The sequence below is a fragment of the Pempheris klunzingeri genome, chromosome 4, assembly GCF_042242105.1.
Source record: "Pempheris klunzingeri isolate RE-2024b chromosome 4, fPemKlu1.hap1, whole genome shotgun sequence".
Taxonomy (NCBI): domain Eukaryota; kingdom Metazoa; phylum Chordata; class Actinopteri; order Acropomatiformes; family Pempheridae; genus Pempheris; species Pempheris klunzingeri.
This window is the reverse complement of record NC_092015.1, coordinates 28,926,785-28,943,832: the sequence shown is the minus strand read 5'-3', so window position 1 is coordinate 28,943,832 and position 17,048 is coordinate 28,926,785. Positions and strand designations below refer to the sequence as shown.

The 17,048-nt window shown below is 44.2% G+C and overlaps 1 protein-coding gene across 1 annotated transcript in view; it reads left to right on the top strand.

Annotated features, from left to right (window-relative positions):
* usp32 (ubiquitin specific peptidase 32) overlaps window positions 1-17,048 on the top strand; it is a 53,788-nt gene that overhangs the window by 19,883 nt on the left and 16,857 nt on the right. Inside the window, exons 3-14 of the mRNA XM_070828936.1 lie at window positions 3,231-3,336; window positions 4,881-4,999; window positions 5,477-5,636; window positions 11,742-11,873; window positions 12,039-12,146; window positions 12,491-12,606; window positions 13,563-13,625; window positions 13,983-14,066; window positions 14,158-14,219; window positions 14,317-14,419; window positions 14,975-15,161; window positions 15,480-15,661. Of these exons, the coding sequence (XP_070685037.1) occupies window positions 3,231-3,336; window positions 4,881-4,999; window positions 5,477-5,636; window positions 11,742-11,873; window positions 12,039-12,146; window positions 12,491-12,606; window positions 13,563-13,625; window positions 13,983-14,066; window positions 14,158-14,219; window positions 14,317-14,419; window positions 14,975-15,161; window positions 15,480-15,661 (1,422 nt within the window). The remainder of the gene's footprint in view (window positions 1-3,230; window positions 3,337-4,880; window positions 5,000-5,476; window positions 5,637-11,741; window positions 11,874-12,038; window positions 12,147-12,490; window positions 12,607-13,562; window positions 13,626-13,982; window positions 14,067-14,157; window positions 14,220-14,316; window positions 14,420-14,974; window positions 15,162-15,479; window positions 15,662-17,048) is intronic.

The window sequence follows — 17,048 nt, the reverse complement described above, 5'->3', positions numbered from 1 at the left end:
AAAAAGCAGATGCACTAGAAAATAAAAGCGCGCTAAAATAGAATAAGACAAGAATGTGACGTGCAAGAAATGAATTAAGTATTTGATTTAATGAAAGGCAGCAAACAGGTCTTCAGCCTGGACTTAAAGGAGCTTAAAAGAGATTTAAAAGAGAGTTGCAGCAGGGAGGAGTTTGTTCCAGTTATGTGATGCACAAAAACTGAATGCTGCCTCTCCATGTTTAGTTTGGACACTGGGACAGAAAGCAGACTTGTCCTGGACCATCTGAGTGGTCTGCATGGTTCGGAGTGAAGCAGCAGATCAGAAATGTCTTTATGCCCTAAACCGTTCAGTGCTTTATAAACCAACAGCAGCATTTTGAAATCAGCTCTCTGACAGACAGGAAACCAGTTTAAAGATGTCCACATCTGCTCCACTCAGGAGCTTTTGTAATCACTAACAAGATCAACCAAATGTAGTGGTAGTCGTGGTGTCTGGACGACAGTGAAAGCTATAGAATGGCTTCATAATGTGATTCTCAGTTACACATCCGTAGAGGTGATTACTGTAAACGTCCTCACAGCGTCGGCGTGGGGACAGACCAGTAGCAATATGTGACGTGGTTGACTTCCTGAGGGCTTTCCCCAGAGTTTCTATAAAAACCATACGCTTCAGTACATGTGTGTACAGTGTTATTAAAATGATGGGGTGGCACGCACAGTGACCTGATTCATGAGATAATTATGAAGGTGCCAGTCAAAGCGGCACTTCATGACTTTGACACTGTGACAGACGTCAGGCTGATGTCTCACCGGGGAGGCCAACGCACCGTCAGGCAGTTCGACTGCTTCTGTTTGAAGTTTCATTCCTCACACAGACGTCTTACACTGTCGGTGTGCTTTGAAAATTTCAAGCAACTAAGAAAGACATTGTATAGCATAAAGATGAAGTGGATTGAGTGAGCTGCTCTGTGTTTAATCAGAAAGGTTTACCGGTGACTTACACTTTCATAAAGTTGAGGAGAAGCGAACCTCCTCAGACTCCATCCACCCAGTTTGTAACGCAGACTTTAACTTATAAATTAGAAATTGTCCTCGTGCCATCAGCAGGCTTTACTCTCTCAAACCTGACTAAACAAAAGACTTTCCATGTGGTTTAAACTGACATTTATGTTGAGGTTCAGTGGAGTTCCCCTAACCTCACCCATTTTACTGCCTCACACCTGTTTTGCATATGTAATCAATCATGTCTTTACTGCATGTCACTCAATAATGCAGTTTTTCTAAGTCTAATAATAGAGATGTCTGGGTCTCTGCACGGCTGAAGTGGATGCAGTCATCAGGTAAAATGTCTCTGAGTGAACCATTATTCATTCAGCACTGTGGATAGAAACCGTCAGGCATCTGTTTCTATGCAATGTTTTGATTTCAATAGATTAATTGGGAATCCATAAACATATCCATCCATCCATCCATTGTCTATACCGCTTATCCTCAAGGCCTGCTCATTACTCTGTTCATTATGCTGGATGCAAGACATTAATCATGTGTATAATGAGGAAAAGGTTGAGTATTTTCTTTAACTGCTGAGAAAGTAGTGTGATAAGAAGGCAGCAAAGGGGGAACTTGGAGGAGGACATTGTGTTTTATGACACATTTTGACTTCCCTTTTTTTAAACCAAAAGTGAAGCTCCTGTGTGTGACCCACTGACACAGACACACTTCATTAGCTCACTGACTGCAGTGTCATCGCTCCGCGGCTCACATAGCGGCCAATTTCATGCATTTGCACGCCCTGCTTTGTAACCCTCTTTAACCTCCCGCTGTCCTGAGTACAGCTCAGGAGAGCAGCTTTGTAAAATGGCAGCAGCGCCCCCTAGCATGGACCTGTGACTCGGGAAAGAGCTGAGCTCACACAGTGGGTCTGACACTTAACTGGCTCCTTGATTTCTGTGGCACAGCAATTTAAAAACGTACCATAAAATTGCAGAACCTCATAGATTTGCATCCTGTTATTATCACAGTGGATTGAAGTCACTTCTCCAGGGACCTTGCGAACCTTTAATTTCAGTTAATTTCTATCCACCGTGTTGTCAGAAAGGCCAACAATACAAGAAAGGGGAAAAAGTAGCCAACTTCTCTTTAAATATCTTTTTGTATATTTCATTATATTCAGCGCAGAACAATTAAATACTCTAATTAATCTAGATAATGAACAAAATACTTGTGAAACCAGTCGTCTAAGATGCAAACCAAGTCTCAGCAAAACCCCGTGTTCAAGTCTCGTGGAAGACCTTTTGTGTTGCATGTCATCCCGCTTCTTTTTGCTCCAGGATATAAACACTACAGACAAAGTACAGCCATAGAGCAACACACCAGTCAGGGAAACAGAGAGCATGTCATCAGCAATAAAACTAAAACAATAATGTCGTCCCCAGTCTGTCTCTCTCCGTCTTTGTATGATTCTTCACTAAATGCTGCTGAATAACCGCACAAAACATCACTGATGCAGGAAATGTGAGCGTGCTCCCTGTCAGAGTGTCTGTGTTCGATCCGCTGCTGTTTTTAAATTGGTTTGAGAAAAAAAGAAGTCGAGTCCAAATGAAAAGTTTCAGTTACTTTGTTTTTTGATCGCCCACTCGCTCGTGCACTTCCTCCATCTCTCTTTCACTCTCCCATGCCTAATATCAGCCACCGTAGGTTGCAAATGTTTCTTTGTGTGTGGGTTGGGAGGAGAAATAAAGACAGAAAGACATTATTCTGGAAACTAAAACCTAATTTTCGAACGAGCGTGTGTACACACAAACAAAGTAATCTTGTAATGTGATACATGAGTCATAACTCATCAGCCGGTGTGCCCGCTGCTCTGCTGCCGAAGTGCAAATTATGTTTGGGAAATGGGACGCGTCCCCACACAAAGCCTCTCAGAGCCAGCACATTACCTCATAATGACTTTCCCATTATTTAAACGTCTGCACAAAGGTTGTCTTAGTTGTGTATCAGCTTCATTGGATTGTAGTAGATTTGACAGGTGTAAATGATGTTGCATCAACCATTTCTGATCGGTGACAGCTGATGACTTTGGTGAAACCTGTTCTGAGATGACTGGCTTGTGGCTCCTCCTCACGCAGGCAGAGTTCCCCTGTTGTCAGCTCTGCAGTAGCGGGTGGACTTCTGCTAACTCGTTGGTGATGTTGCAGACGGCGTGAACACGTGATGACCGGACGTTGTTGTGTGTTTGATGTGTTTCAGGTGATCTACACCTCATTCGGAGGCTTGTCTAAAGGTCTGCACTTCAACAATCTGATCGTGGGCCTGGTGCTTCTGACCCGGGGACGTGATGAGGAGAAGGCCAAGTGTAAGTTGTTTAACAGAACATCTGTGTTGACCGTGTTCTGTTGGGTTTTCTTGAAATGTCTTGAAAAAGTGTCTATGTATCATCATAAAGCATCTGCTCATCAGAGAACTGGTTCACAGCTGATGTCCTGTTGCATGGTTTTATCTAAAGATCTGATAACCACGCTGCCACGACAGAGATCTGAAAACACACATGCCAGTCAGAAATCCCAACTGACAGGACCACAGCAGAAGCTCTGGTTGCTCCCAAGTCATCTTAAATGTTGATGTTTGCTCTGACGTCTGAGGGGCAAACAAAGGCCGTGCAAAAAGCATAAAAGTCACTGTAAAGCTGAATGAGTCCAACCCTCTGTTTAGAGCAAGTAAAAGGGGTTTTGCACACGTGGCACCACTCAGGTTTTAGACATGGCTGCCTGAGCTGACATAAGTCCATCTCACTCATTGCTGCTCTGTCCATCTGGAGCAGAGGAAGAAGAAGAGGAAGAAGGGAGACTCCAGTCTTTTCTTTTTCACTTCCATATGATTCATAATTATGGAAACAGACTAATTATCAAATTCTTCATTTAGTGCCGTGAGAAAATCCCATTTCATTCAGCGAAAGCTCTCTGGAAAAGACACACCAGCAGATTCTACCTTCACTTCAAGCTGCTGTTATGCCCACCTCCCTGTGCATTATTATCATTATTACTGTTATTATGGCATCTGTATATGGAGGTTAAACAAAGTAAGTCTGTCAGAGGGCTGTGGTTCCACTCAAGCCATGCTTCTTTCATTCCTGTAATGATATCCTCAGTGTTCCTCCGTATAAGCACAGAGGAGTCTGCAGCTCTGGGTTTTTAATTATTTTGGTTTTGTTTCTGATAAACTGTGTTTTTTACTTCGGCATGGCGGATGGCTAAATTCTGAATACTTTGATGTTAGAGTTTGGAGCAAAACACTGCACTGTGCCATCTCTCCCATCATTTCACTGAACTGGCTTTCTATAAAGTGTGATCTTCATGTTTCATTGCCTTCAAATCTGGGAGATGTGTGTGCTCCTCCACTCGTGCTTTTATATCCATTTTTATGAAAGAGCCAGATATTTTCTAGTCTTTTGTACAGATGATTCAGTGATTCAGCCAGGGGAGCTCCATGCTTATATTGTCCTTGAACAAAATGAACTTGTACATTTAGAGCCCCAGCTGCCCAAAATACACACCTACATCTTCACAATTACAGCTAACTTTCTGTTTGTGTGACTTAAACCTCCTCATTGTGGGAGAGTACACATGGACGTCACTGTGGATTCAAGTAGACAAACCTCACTATCCAGGGGTGAATCATGAGTCATTGTTTCACAGCCATGATGATAGTAGTGTTTTTTCATGTTTCCTGCCATTCTTCATCTCTCTCCCTCTCTCTGCCTCTCCCTCTCTCTGTTTCTTGCTCATTCTTACCATGATGTGTTGCAGCAGGCTTTCTAATCCATCAGGACGTTATTGACAGTGTAGCTTACTTACCTTACTTCTGCTATGTGTGTGTGTGTGTGTGTGTGCGCTCTCACAGACCTCTTCAGCCTGTTTGCCAGCGATCTGGGTGGATATGCTGCCAGGGAGGATATAGAGGCAGTTCTGCAGGCCCTGGATGGAGAAGTCCCAGCCTCCCTTAAGAAGTGCTTCAGTGAGGTGAGCTGACACCGCAGCCCGTCTGTGCACACATGGATACACACATGAACATTTACTGACACACTAGTCATATGTCTCAGTCCCCTCGCTCTGTGTTTGGTGATAAGAATACCAGCTGTGCTCCAGACTGCACATCACCCACTCTCTCTCTCCTCGGCTCACATCGTTTAGTTTGTTTTCATCATCACAGACGTGTTTGTCACATGCTCATAAAACAACTGTTGTTTGGAGTTTTGCACAAGGAGCCACAGACATAATACAAAGTTTGGTGTTACACTGAGTTATTGTGCAGGTTATTAGAATACAAAAGCACCTTTCAAACCACAATCCACCACTAACAACTTCTGACACAGTGAAGTAAAAGCCCCCCCAGGGTGCCCCCACACTGTCAGATAACAGTGATTCTAGGGATGTCCTGCTGCAGGCCGTCCTCTGCTTTAACAGACTAGTTGATTGTGTGTTTGTGTGTTGCGACAGGGTGACAAGGTGAACTATGAGCGCTTCAGGAACTGGCTCCTACAGAACAAAGAGGCCTTCACTTTGTCCAGATGGCTTCTGTCTGGAGGAGTGTGTGTCACGCTCACCGATGACAGCGACACGCCCACCTTCTACCAGACCCTGGCCGGCGTCACGCACTGTAAGTCCAAAAACACTGGATTTTGTGATGCAGGGTCCATTTATTCAGTTCGGCTCTATGTTTATGTCTTCATGCACGTACTGCGTCACGTGTCCGCTGGGCTCCGATACTCTGGATTATCTTACTGTGCTTTGAGCATCATTCTTTACTGTCTGAAGAAGCTGCTTTTCTTTTCAGGGCTGAAATGTCGTGTTTTAGCAGCTTGTTCCAACAGAAACTTGCCCAGTGACACTACCTCAGTGCTTATTTACCAGTTAGTCAAACTGGCTTTGTGTTGCTTTTAATTTTGACATTTGTTGCTGGTGCACAAACACTAATTATTTTAGTAATAAATAAATCAGCTAATTTGTATCTATGTATTTGTTTGTGACATTTAGTGTTTCAAAGTTTGGAAAACAAAGTTTAAGTCGAGCCTGATGTTGTCTCACTCGTAAAAGATCGATCCCCGTCTAAGTCCCAGTCAGTTTAACTAAACACTGTGATTGGGTCGGTACTCAGTAGCAGCTGATACCCAAAGCCCAAGTATCGGAATCAGTATCAGGGCTGAGGAAGTGCTCCCCTACTAGGAAGGGATCTTTTAATGGCCATAATGAACAGGAGGAATGACTACAGCAAGTAAGAACTCTTTAGTTGTTCAAATGGGCAACTGAATACTGTCATTGTTAAGAGAGACTTGAAAATTTGTGAACTTTTCCTTTAACTCTGATCAAATAAAATGGCAAAGTAAACTGAGAGCAGTTAATTAGTGAATCATTTACATATTAAAAAGCCAGTCAGAAAAGAAAAGAGGGATTGTGTCCTTGGAACGGCTGGAAGACTTTTAATGTGAAACATCTGTACAGGAAGTGTTGTGGTTGTGCATTGACGGTAGCAAATCACAATCAGATCAGAAAGCTGGAAGGCTTCTTATAATTAAAATATAAAGCCGTAACCAATGAAACAGTGAGGTTTAGGAATAAATGCATGTTGTTAATAAAAGTCTGTCGCACTTGAAGCTTCTGTCTGCTGAGAGAATTTAAAGCACCTGCAGAATAATTAAAATGAAGTGCAGATACGCTGCAGCCCAAGTGTTTGGTTCTTTTGTCTCTGTGATGTGGAGCAGATTAGTTCCCCAGCTGCATCCTCCTCTCCGCTCTGCCTCCCTCGTACAGTGCACATGTCTCAGGAAATACCACGAGTGGCTCACAACAGTTGTTAAAGCTCAGATGAAGTCATTGGATTTTTCATGCACCCAATGGGCCCCCCCCCCTCCGAACAGTATCTGTGATTGCCCTGGGAAATGACTGACAGGCTCAACTTATCAGCATGATTCATTCACTCTTTCATTACGCCGTCTCTCCTTCACCAAGGTCTCTCTCCTCCCACTGCTGCCTCCCATATCCCTCTCCTGTCCGTCACACTCAGCCTGCGCCATGCACACTGCACTGGCTAATGGGATCTTTGATGCTTGATGGCCATGACAACCAAACCATATATCTTGTGTTTTAAAGGACTAGTCTGTAGGATTTAGTGGCGTCCGGTGGTGAGACTGCAGTGCTGCTGAATGCCCCCTCCCCACAGCCTTCCCTTTCCAAGTGTGTAGGAGAACCGACGGCAGCCATAGAGGATTCAGGCCCCCTCCGCTTTTTCTTGTGCTAAATAATATATAATAAGTAAAATAATAAGTCTGATCATTCATTTGTCAAAATGTGGTGTTCTCAAACTTCTCAGAACACAAAATGGCCTTCCTCTGCTTTCTTTGTCTTCTTCCAACCATTACGCAGTTTGTACCATCAAATTCAATTCTAAACTAAGTCAAAAAACACAGTGACTCTTAGTGTCAGGTGATTAAACACTACTGAAAATATAGTTATGAATATTATATTCCATTTCTGCCAATAGGTCCCCTTTAGTCCTACAGGCTGCTCTTTTGTGTACTTACACCTTCAGCTGCCTGCTTGACTTTAAGTAGTCAAAGTATTTTCAGTGTGTCGTGTTCTTAAGATGTTAACGATTAACGTGAAATGACTCGAAGCTTATCTGGCCTGGAGATTAATTGTAAATACATTTTTTTTTCAAGGTTGTTTCTTCAAGTAATATGAAGTCATTTGAAGAATATCAGGGTATAGCAAGTGATCAGAAAATGTGTTAATTCCACACCAAGATGTAGAAATGAAGAAAATTATTTATGTTTGGTTTATTTCGATCCTGAATCAGGACCTCACAACTTAACTTCCAATTTTGTGACATCCTTTTCCTGTGAAATTAACACTGCAGGTATTAATGTAATGTAAACCTCATCATAAAGTGAGGCTGCAGAGGGTACAAAACTAATCATTACATCTGTGCAACAAATAGGGCTGCTCTCAGACCTCCAACTGCCAACTCAAAGTGTCCATATCGGTATCGAAAACTGTCGACACTGGCATCAAATGTCTGGTCAGTTTTATTTCATTTAGTTATTAAGTTAAGTTTAGTTCAGACGACATCCAGCCCCAACAGTAACATGTGTTTAGATGGAGCATAAACCAGTGGTTACTGTAGGGATCTTTGTTTTCAGTATTTTAGTTCAGTCTTCCTCTTTTTGTTTGACAGTGGGGTCTATGCAGCTGTATGTGATCTGTATGTTTGACTTTCTTACTGTAGAAGTTCAGTAACACACAGCAGCTCAAAAACACTGCGAGGAAAATAGAAAAAAAACACAAGCAGTTCTTTAAAGTTGGAGGCCAAGTAAATTTAGCCAGGCTTTATTTTGCCAGTTAAGGACGGAGGGCTGGAAAGAACCTGTCTTGTCAAGTGAACCTGGACACTGCCTTTAATCTGCCTGCTCTCTGCTTATCCTCTTAACTTTGTGTGTGTGTGTGTGTGTGCGTGTGTGTGTGTGCGCGCATGTGTGTGTGTGTGTGTGTGTTGGTGAGAGAGAGTGACTGACACACTCCTGGCTCATGACTCTTTCCAGAACAAGAACGTAAAGCTCGACTCATGGCAGAGCTTAGCACAGTGAATCCTCCGCTAACTTGCTAGCCTCTGACTCTGTCACAATATTATGAGGGTAGAAATCCGTGGGAAAAAGCGTTGTGTGGACACGATGACGTGGTTTCTGTGAGCGGTTACTACTGGAGTCGACTATGGTAGACGCTGGCTGTGGCAGCACCTCTCTAAGGATGTTCCCTGGATAATGGTATGGTATCTCTGCTGTCACTCGGAGAGAGTCGCACCTCTAGGTGGGTATGAGGCCACACCAGGCGCCTGCCGTAGAGACAGAAGCAGGAAATCGGCAGAATAATTTGGTCCAGTGTTGGTGTTTCATGTCAGATACCTTGAGATTGATTGATGGCCAGCAGCCTCTGCTGGAGCATGGTGTGTTTGAGGTCTTGTGTGGTCGTTCAGCCCGTCATTACTAGAGAAGGCAGCTTTTTCTGTGGATGCCCTGTGGAACACCTTTTTGGTAGCAATAGATGCGTTCGTCAAACCTAGAACTGAAAGCTTACATCAAACATCCCATTAACATCTGTGTACCTCATTTTTGACCAGATAGTTAATGATTTATGTCAGGATGGAGCTAGCTTTAAGCTGCCCGTACTCAATAACTTCTTGAGTGGCTGTTTGTGTTGGGACAACTTTAGAAAACTCCATTTGGAGTCGTCATATCAACACAAGGATTAAACATGTAAAACAGACACCCAGCCCTACCTGTGAGGCTTACTGGGCTTTTCAGGAGATCCATGTCATCATTGTTGCTTACAGACCCGTGGCTGAAGAGTCCTCTGTATCTGAAGGGGTGAAAGTCTTCAGGTTCATTTACCACTAATGCATTTAAGACTGTCAAAGTCAACTTTTAAAGTCTGCTGTCACTCCATAGATGTGACGTCCAGCAAACACTGACAGTGACAACACATGGAGCTCCACAATGGAGATGGATGAGAGGTCCTTAGTCGGCATCATGAGTTTTATGGATCGCAGTCATGAAGAACGTTCACTGTGACAAACTCAAGCATTTATTTTCCATCTTGTATAACAGACTTTAATGTCTGATGCATTCATAAAGCTACAGTATCCCTCCCTGACATTCACTGATGTTCAGATGTACATCTGATTTTCAGCCTAGGCTTTGTTGTTTAGGACCCCAGTGTGAGGGTGAGTGTGTGTTTGTGTCATGATTATTAGGAGATGTTCTCCCCTGGTTTTTGTTGAGTGAGCAGCGTCTGACTGAGCTGTGAGACAGAAAGGTAGTCATGAGTCTGTAGTGCTCGCTCCCCGCCACAGCCTAAAGTCCTCAATAATTTATCAGTCTTATATTATTTCCTCCATGCCATCTCCATACAGTCCCCTTCTTGTTCTAAATCATTGATTTCGTACTCAGCGCTCCCTTTTAGTCCGTTTAAGCTCAGATGTTGGAACCAGGAAGCAGAGTTGGTGATTGAGTGCTTCCCAGCCAGACCGAGGTCGCCTGTCCTGAGGTTTGCCTCTGGACTACAGGGACTCAGAGTCTGGATCAGAGAGGACTTCAGACAGTCCGTCCTGCAGGGTGCCGCTTCACCAGCAGCCCACCGCAACCGCCACCATCCCAGCTGACAGGAAACTGTGACCAATAGCTGCTAACGACATGCTTTCAGGGCGGTTGTTTTAATAGCCGACAGGGAAGCCACCGTCCACTTTGAGCCAGGAACTGACCCTCATTTGATTTGTGTCTCTGTGTTTTGACACCTGTCAGATGCATTGGCTCCATGCCGAAGGCTGGCTGGCTAACTGCTGAATCCTATTACCTAAAGCTGTGGATTAGCATGCTGAAAGGGGGAGGCTGGTTCATTGACCCTGGCAGAGCTTCATATGCTATATTGGTCTGATCTGTATCACTTCGTTACACGATGAGTGAAACGCTGTTCCACCCAGTGGCCGTTATGTAACGCTGCCAGGGGTTTGCTGTGGTGTCATGGCCGCCATCATCTTCACTTTGCCCCTCACTAGGCCACTACATGTTACATGTTACGTGTTGAAATGACTTAAACGATTAATTGATCTTAATTCTGCAGGTTTTGATCCTTGTTAATTCATGGTCTGTCAACAGTTTTATTGATTAATTGACTAATCCTGTTAGTGCTCATTTTTGTTTTGTGACTTAGACTCATCTGAAAACTCCATTAGAGCCACACACGTGTTCATAGCTAATGAATAAGGGTCTGGCTGCGTTAACCAGGTTTCTCTGGATCTCTTATCCAGTTTATGAAGCCACGTTTCTCATTCACATGAAGTGAAGTTGACTGAATGTCTGGGCTTTTGATCGGACAAGATCAAACTCCAAAACAATCAGTCAACTATTGAATAAAAAGAGAAGCAAATGCTCACTCTTGGAGAGCCTGAAACCAGAGAAGGTTTGGCAGTTTTGCTTGAAAACAGACTAAAATGATTAATCAGTTAATCAGAATAGATGAATTTCTGTCAGTTGATTTATTAGTTGATTTATTAGAGCAAACATGTACCGAGACAAAGTGATTCCTTAAAACAATGAGAGAATGACAAACACCACCTGAGGTGGAAAGCAGCTGTAAATGTAGTCATTGTGTTTCATCCCCTTGAATATACGTGTTTAAAGGTAGTTGATGGAAACCTGCAGTTAATTCACTTAACAGGAAAATGTGTTAAAAACATAATGGAGACATGACTGCAGACCCACTGAGGCTGAACAGGCAGGTGGATTTGACTGTAGAGAGCAGAGTCCTGACTGAGCTGCTGGTCATCGTCAGAGACAGGCTGCTTCCCTTCAGGTCTCTCTGCTGAGAGCCAGAGGACGCCTCTTCCTCCAGCAGCTTCTTATGTGATGAAGAGTTGTATCTCAGTGAGGGGGGGTGTCTCTGTTGTTCTCCGTAGTCACACTCTGCTCTCCGCCCACCAGCCACCAGCTCCAGTCTTTGATGAACACACGTTTTGCTGCTGCTCTGCACTTAAGCACCTCATTCATTATTCATTAAACCCTGTAGTTGATACTTTTCTCTATTTTTATGCATTATACAGAGTTATAGCTCTACAATATTACATTAGATATTATTCCATGACGTCATTACAATGCTAATTTAGTGTGTTCTTGATCAGTAATTGTGTGTTTGTGACCTGTGTCCTGTCCTGCAGTGGAGGAGTCAGACATTATAGACTTGGAGAAGCGCTACTGGCTGCTGAAAGCCCAGTCCAGGACCGGCCGCTTTGACTTGGAAACCTTTGTCCCGCTGGTCTCTCCCCCCATCCACGCCTCACTGAGTGAAGGTATGTGTGTATCTTTCATATGGCACGCGGGGTCGTCAGGCTCATAAATGTATGAAGTAGATCACCTATATAGGTCTTTAAAGGCCGTCACTAGTGAACACGGCCCTCTTCAAAGACCGGCTCTGCGTCTATATGATTATCTGTGTTATTGGTGTTGTTTTCCAGGCTTGTTTCACGCCTTCGATGAGAATCGGGACAATCACATCGACTTTAAAGAGATCTCTTGTGGACTCTCTGCGTGCTGCAGAGGGCCCGTTGCTGAAAGGCAGAAATGTAAGCCGCACTGCAGTCTGAAATTATTACAGATGGGTAAATCCTAAAAGGCTTCACATCATCACACCAAGCCTTTTTATCACAGGAGGTGCTCCGTCTCTGCTTTGTAGCTGTTATCTGGAGTCTAAACGTTAGTTGGAAAATGTTTCTGGGAGGTGTTGATTGGTTCTCTGAGTCATTGCTGCACAATCATTGTTATCATCTCATTGGTGCTTGAAATTACAGAAATGGAAACATATTGGATTTCCTGCTAGTAGACCAAACAGCGGGGTGTTGTGTTTCTGGCCTTCATAACTGTGGTTGTGTTTCACCACTGCCTCGCTCTCTGTCTCTCTCACTGCCAGTTTGCTTCAAAGTGTTCGATGTGGACCGGGATGGCATCCTGTCACGAGATGAGCTCCATGAAATGGTGGTGGCCTTGCTGGAGGTGTGGAAGGACAATCGCACAGACACACTCCCTGTAAGTCAACACACACACACACAGACACTGAGGACAGGTGTAGGGATGAACAAAAGACCTTATTCTGCAAAGTTATAAAGGTTAAACTCAACATCAAACTGCGCCTCATTTAATACGCTGTCACCTCACAGCCCTGTGGTGCTGACATGTCTGACTGACACTGAAGGTCACATTCTCCTTTTATTGATATTTCATGTCAGAGCACAGAGAAAAGAACATATTTTCATCTCAGAAACCAGCTGGACAACCTGAAAATGAAGCTGGGTTTATATTCTTCGTGTGTGTACAGACTTATTCTTTATTTCAAGCTAGGTGGCATAACTCCCACTTCCTCAAAGACTGACCTCTTTACACTCGGTATCCTACTTGTTTAATCTGTACATGGACAGAAATGTAGAACAAACCTTTGTGGCTTTATGGAAATGTAATCGTTGGAACTATTTCTTGAATCCTTGTGTTCAGTGTCTTCAGTGCTTGTAGCTAAAGCTCTCAGATACTGTGAGTGATCCCTGTTCAGACACAGGCGTGTGAAAAGACTCCTAGGAGCTGCACATGGTCACTGCGCCTGGTTGTGAAGAAATACCTCCAGCTCACAGCCCTCTTTAGACCCACACATTGTTATTTTTGCGTGTCTTTTTCTGCACAGGTTAAATGAAAGAGATGTGTTGGTCCGTTGTTAGAGCGCATGTTTTCCAACCTCGGACAAAGCTAGGTTAGCTGTGTCCCCCTTCTCTTCTTAATAGATGTGGTCCTTTTGCTAAGCTAGGCTAGCTGTATCTGAATAAAAGGGGACAGAGCAGGGATTGAAACTGAAAATGTTCTATTATCGTGGTGTTTATGGCACTGCAGACACACAGATAGTGACGATCGTCCCAGACTGATGATCATCTCACGTTAGCTGAGGACGAGCTGCTCAATGTTTGCTGCTTGATGCTAATATATTTGTTTCCTTGCAGGAGCTGCACAGTAGTGTGTCAGACATAGTAGAGGGCATCCTGAAGATGCACGACACCACCAAGGTGAGCCGCATGTCTAGGTGACAGATTCATCACTGATGTAGCTGTCTCAAAGTTAATCCTCTGACTTCTGCGCCTTATTACGATTTGATTTTCTGACCTCGATTCAGAGAAAGTCAACAGCACTTTACTACTGCTTCTCTTTCATACACTGTCCCTCATATTGTCACTGGGAGCTGCCCAGTACACCCACATCAGCCTTCCAGTCACTTGCCTTCTTGTCTTACCCCTGAGCTATTTTCAGCCACAATAATCGGAGCAGAAGAATAGATGTCCCTCCACCCTCAAGGTCTCCAAGCAGCACATGTTTGATAGTGAATCTGAGTGTGTTGACCTTTGTGTTTTCTGACTCTTCTCCAGCTGGGTCACCTGACCCTGGAGGACTACCAGATCTGGAGTGTGAAGAGCGCTTTGGCCAATGAGTTCTTAAACCTGCTTTTCCAGGTCAGTTCACCCACAAGCTGCAGCTGTGCAACTTGTTTTGGTGTTGAAATTGAAATGTTTGGTACATCTTTGTTTATTTCTCCTGGTCCAGGTCTGCCACATTGTCCTGGGGCTCAGACCTGGTACTCCTGAGGAGGAGGGACAAATCATCAGGTACACACCTGCCATCATGTATCACCTTATTGGTTACGACTTCAGAGACATGCTGTTGGACCTAATGAACCTTTTCTTGGTGTGTGTGTGTGTGTAGGGGCTGGTTAGAGAGGGAGAGCAGACATGGACTGCAGCAGGGTCAGAACTGGTTCCTCATATCCATGCTGTGGTGGCAGCAGTGGAAGGACTACGTTAAATATGTAAGTCAAGTCAAACAAGCTGTGGAAATGTGCACTGATATTAACACTACATAACATTGTTCTAATAATCTCATAGCCAGTTTTGCCCAACATGCAGTGTGTTGTTGTAAAGGACAATTTAGAGACGTTAGTATCTGATTACAAGGATCAATAAAAAATCAGCCCCTTTATCTGGCTGTGCCGTTGACTTTCTAGAGCTAACTTGGAAATCATGGCTTATTTTAGAGGTCTGGCAGCAGACTGTGATCAAGAAAACATTGCATTTTTTAGAATAAAAGTTGTTTTACAAAATAGATGTTGCTGATTTGCAGCGGTTTAAAAACAAGCAGAGGTGGGAAGGGAAGCCTGACAGCCTGCTGTAGACACCATGTGATGCTTAACATGTCACCTTCTGTCTTCACGTCATTACAAACCAATGTTACACCCAGATCAGTATAGTAGACCTTCCTCTTGCTCTCAGTGGGACAGAAGCAGTGGCTGCCATGAAGGCACATTAATCTCAGATATCACTTTAAACGGTGACAGGGCAGTCCCTGCTGTTATCTTCCTGTCCAGGAGCATAAGGGCATCGTGGTGGAGCAGCCGTCCATCCTGAGCTCACTGCGTACTCCGATGGCCACAGCCACCATAGAGCCCACCCCACCGGACCAACTGGGAGGACTGGGAACCTTCGGCCCGGTCAGCCCCACAGAGGAGAGGTCACCTGATGCCGTGTCCAGCGCCTCGGAGGCTACGGAGGCCGGTCAGTCAACACGCTGCATGTCACAGTAGATAACAACAGAAGTAGGACACCTCCTACTCAGGCTGCTGCCGGTGTTTATGTACCTGGCCATTAGCTGAATCCCAGCTGTTATCTTAGGATTCATAGTGTAATAAATGGGTGCTAGTTTATTGTAGCTCCATAGATGTGATTGCAGTGGTGACTCCAGATGGAGTTCACTAGAATAAAACATCCTGACTTGACACTGGAGTGAATTCTAACACTTCCTGTTTGTGTTGCTGTCTTCTGCCCGTCTTCTGCCCCCTGTATGTGTGTCCCGCTGCTCCCTGTCGGTCCCAGCAGCCCTGAGCCCCCAGGTAGCTCCCTCCGCAGCAGAGAGCTGTTTTGCTCGTCAGCACAACGTATCGGACAACAACAATCAGTGTTTTTCTGGAGCCAACGGCCACCTCCCCTCCCAGCTGGCAGCACAAAGACCTGGAGCCATCGACAACCAGCCTCTGGTCACCACCGACCCCATGAAGGCACGGACGTGTGTGTGTGTGTGTGTGTGTGTGTGTGTGTAGCTCAGTTTATTTTGTTTCTGAGCAGCACAAAGTCAGTAGAGTCACGTGTCGTTAAACCAGAAGCAGAATGTCCAGCTTTACAGTATGCAGGTGTTCAAATGGAAAATATCTGTGGCATCAGCCTAGTTTTGGTGGTGGCATCTGTCTTTGGCTCACTGGATTCAACAGTTTGGGATCTGCATCAGTTTACAGAGTAGTGTGCTAAGGTGCAAACACGCAGGAGTTATGAACCAATATGTGATTGAAAATCGATGAAAATAAGAATGTTAAACTAAACTAGTGATGAAGAAATGACTAATGCTGTAATTATCAAATGAAATGGTCTCAAATTCAGGGACTTGGTGGATTTTGGTGGAAAATACAATCTGCTTTAATCCTGAGAGTGAGACGAGAAAAGTCAGGATGTGGTGAGCTTGGCTCAGCTAGAAGGCTGGAAGCAGGGGAATCCGGCTGGTCTGGTTCTGTTCAAAAATACAGAAAAAATACCAAAAAGTACACAGTTGGATAAATTAACCACAGTTGTCTTAACCGTAGTTTCCTTAACCCACAAATAAATGGTTTTCTAGATAAGTCCTCAGTTAAAATCAGGTTAAAATAACAGCGTCAGGGTTGTTGGGAGGTGTAGTTTTTAGACGGGGCCAGGCTGACTGTTTGCTACTGCATGCTGAGCTGAACCATGTCCCGACTCCAGATTTAAACTTACACTTGGTATTCATGTTCTCATCTCACTCTCAGAGGAAGCTGACAAAGGTATCAACCACAATCAGACAGAGCAGTTATGATTTGGGAGAAATGTGAATGATTAAGAATCAAAGGAATAATGTGAAAGAACTTTGTAGATCAGTGAAAGGAAGAAAATTAGCAAACACTTGTGGAGAAGAGAAAATAATTAGATGGTGGACCTTTAATTTTAACACCAAATGATAGAAGTATTGGAGGAGAGTGGGTGTAATGGGCCTACACCTTTTCACTCAAAAGATATTTCAGTTTCAGCTCCAATCGTGACAGCCTGGTGGGTACATCAGAAAAGCCACATCCCCTCACAGTCCGGAGGGAATCACGGAGCATCCCACTTCATCTTCACTGCTCTGCCTCGGCATATGTTTGACACATGAAGCATCTTAGTCTCACAGAAGACTCCGGTCTCTGTGCGTTCCCTTTGGATTTCCTCGTCTGTCTGTCCGCAGGAATCCAAACAGCTGTTCTACGAAGCCATGCATTGAAAAGACAGATGCGATCCAGACCTTTCAAAGACAATAAATTAGAATTTCACAGCTTGTAAACCTTCACAGCATTTACAGTCTTTAGCACATATAGAACAAGGCAACGGTGTGTTGGAGGGTGT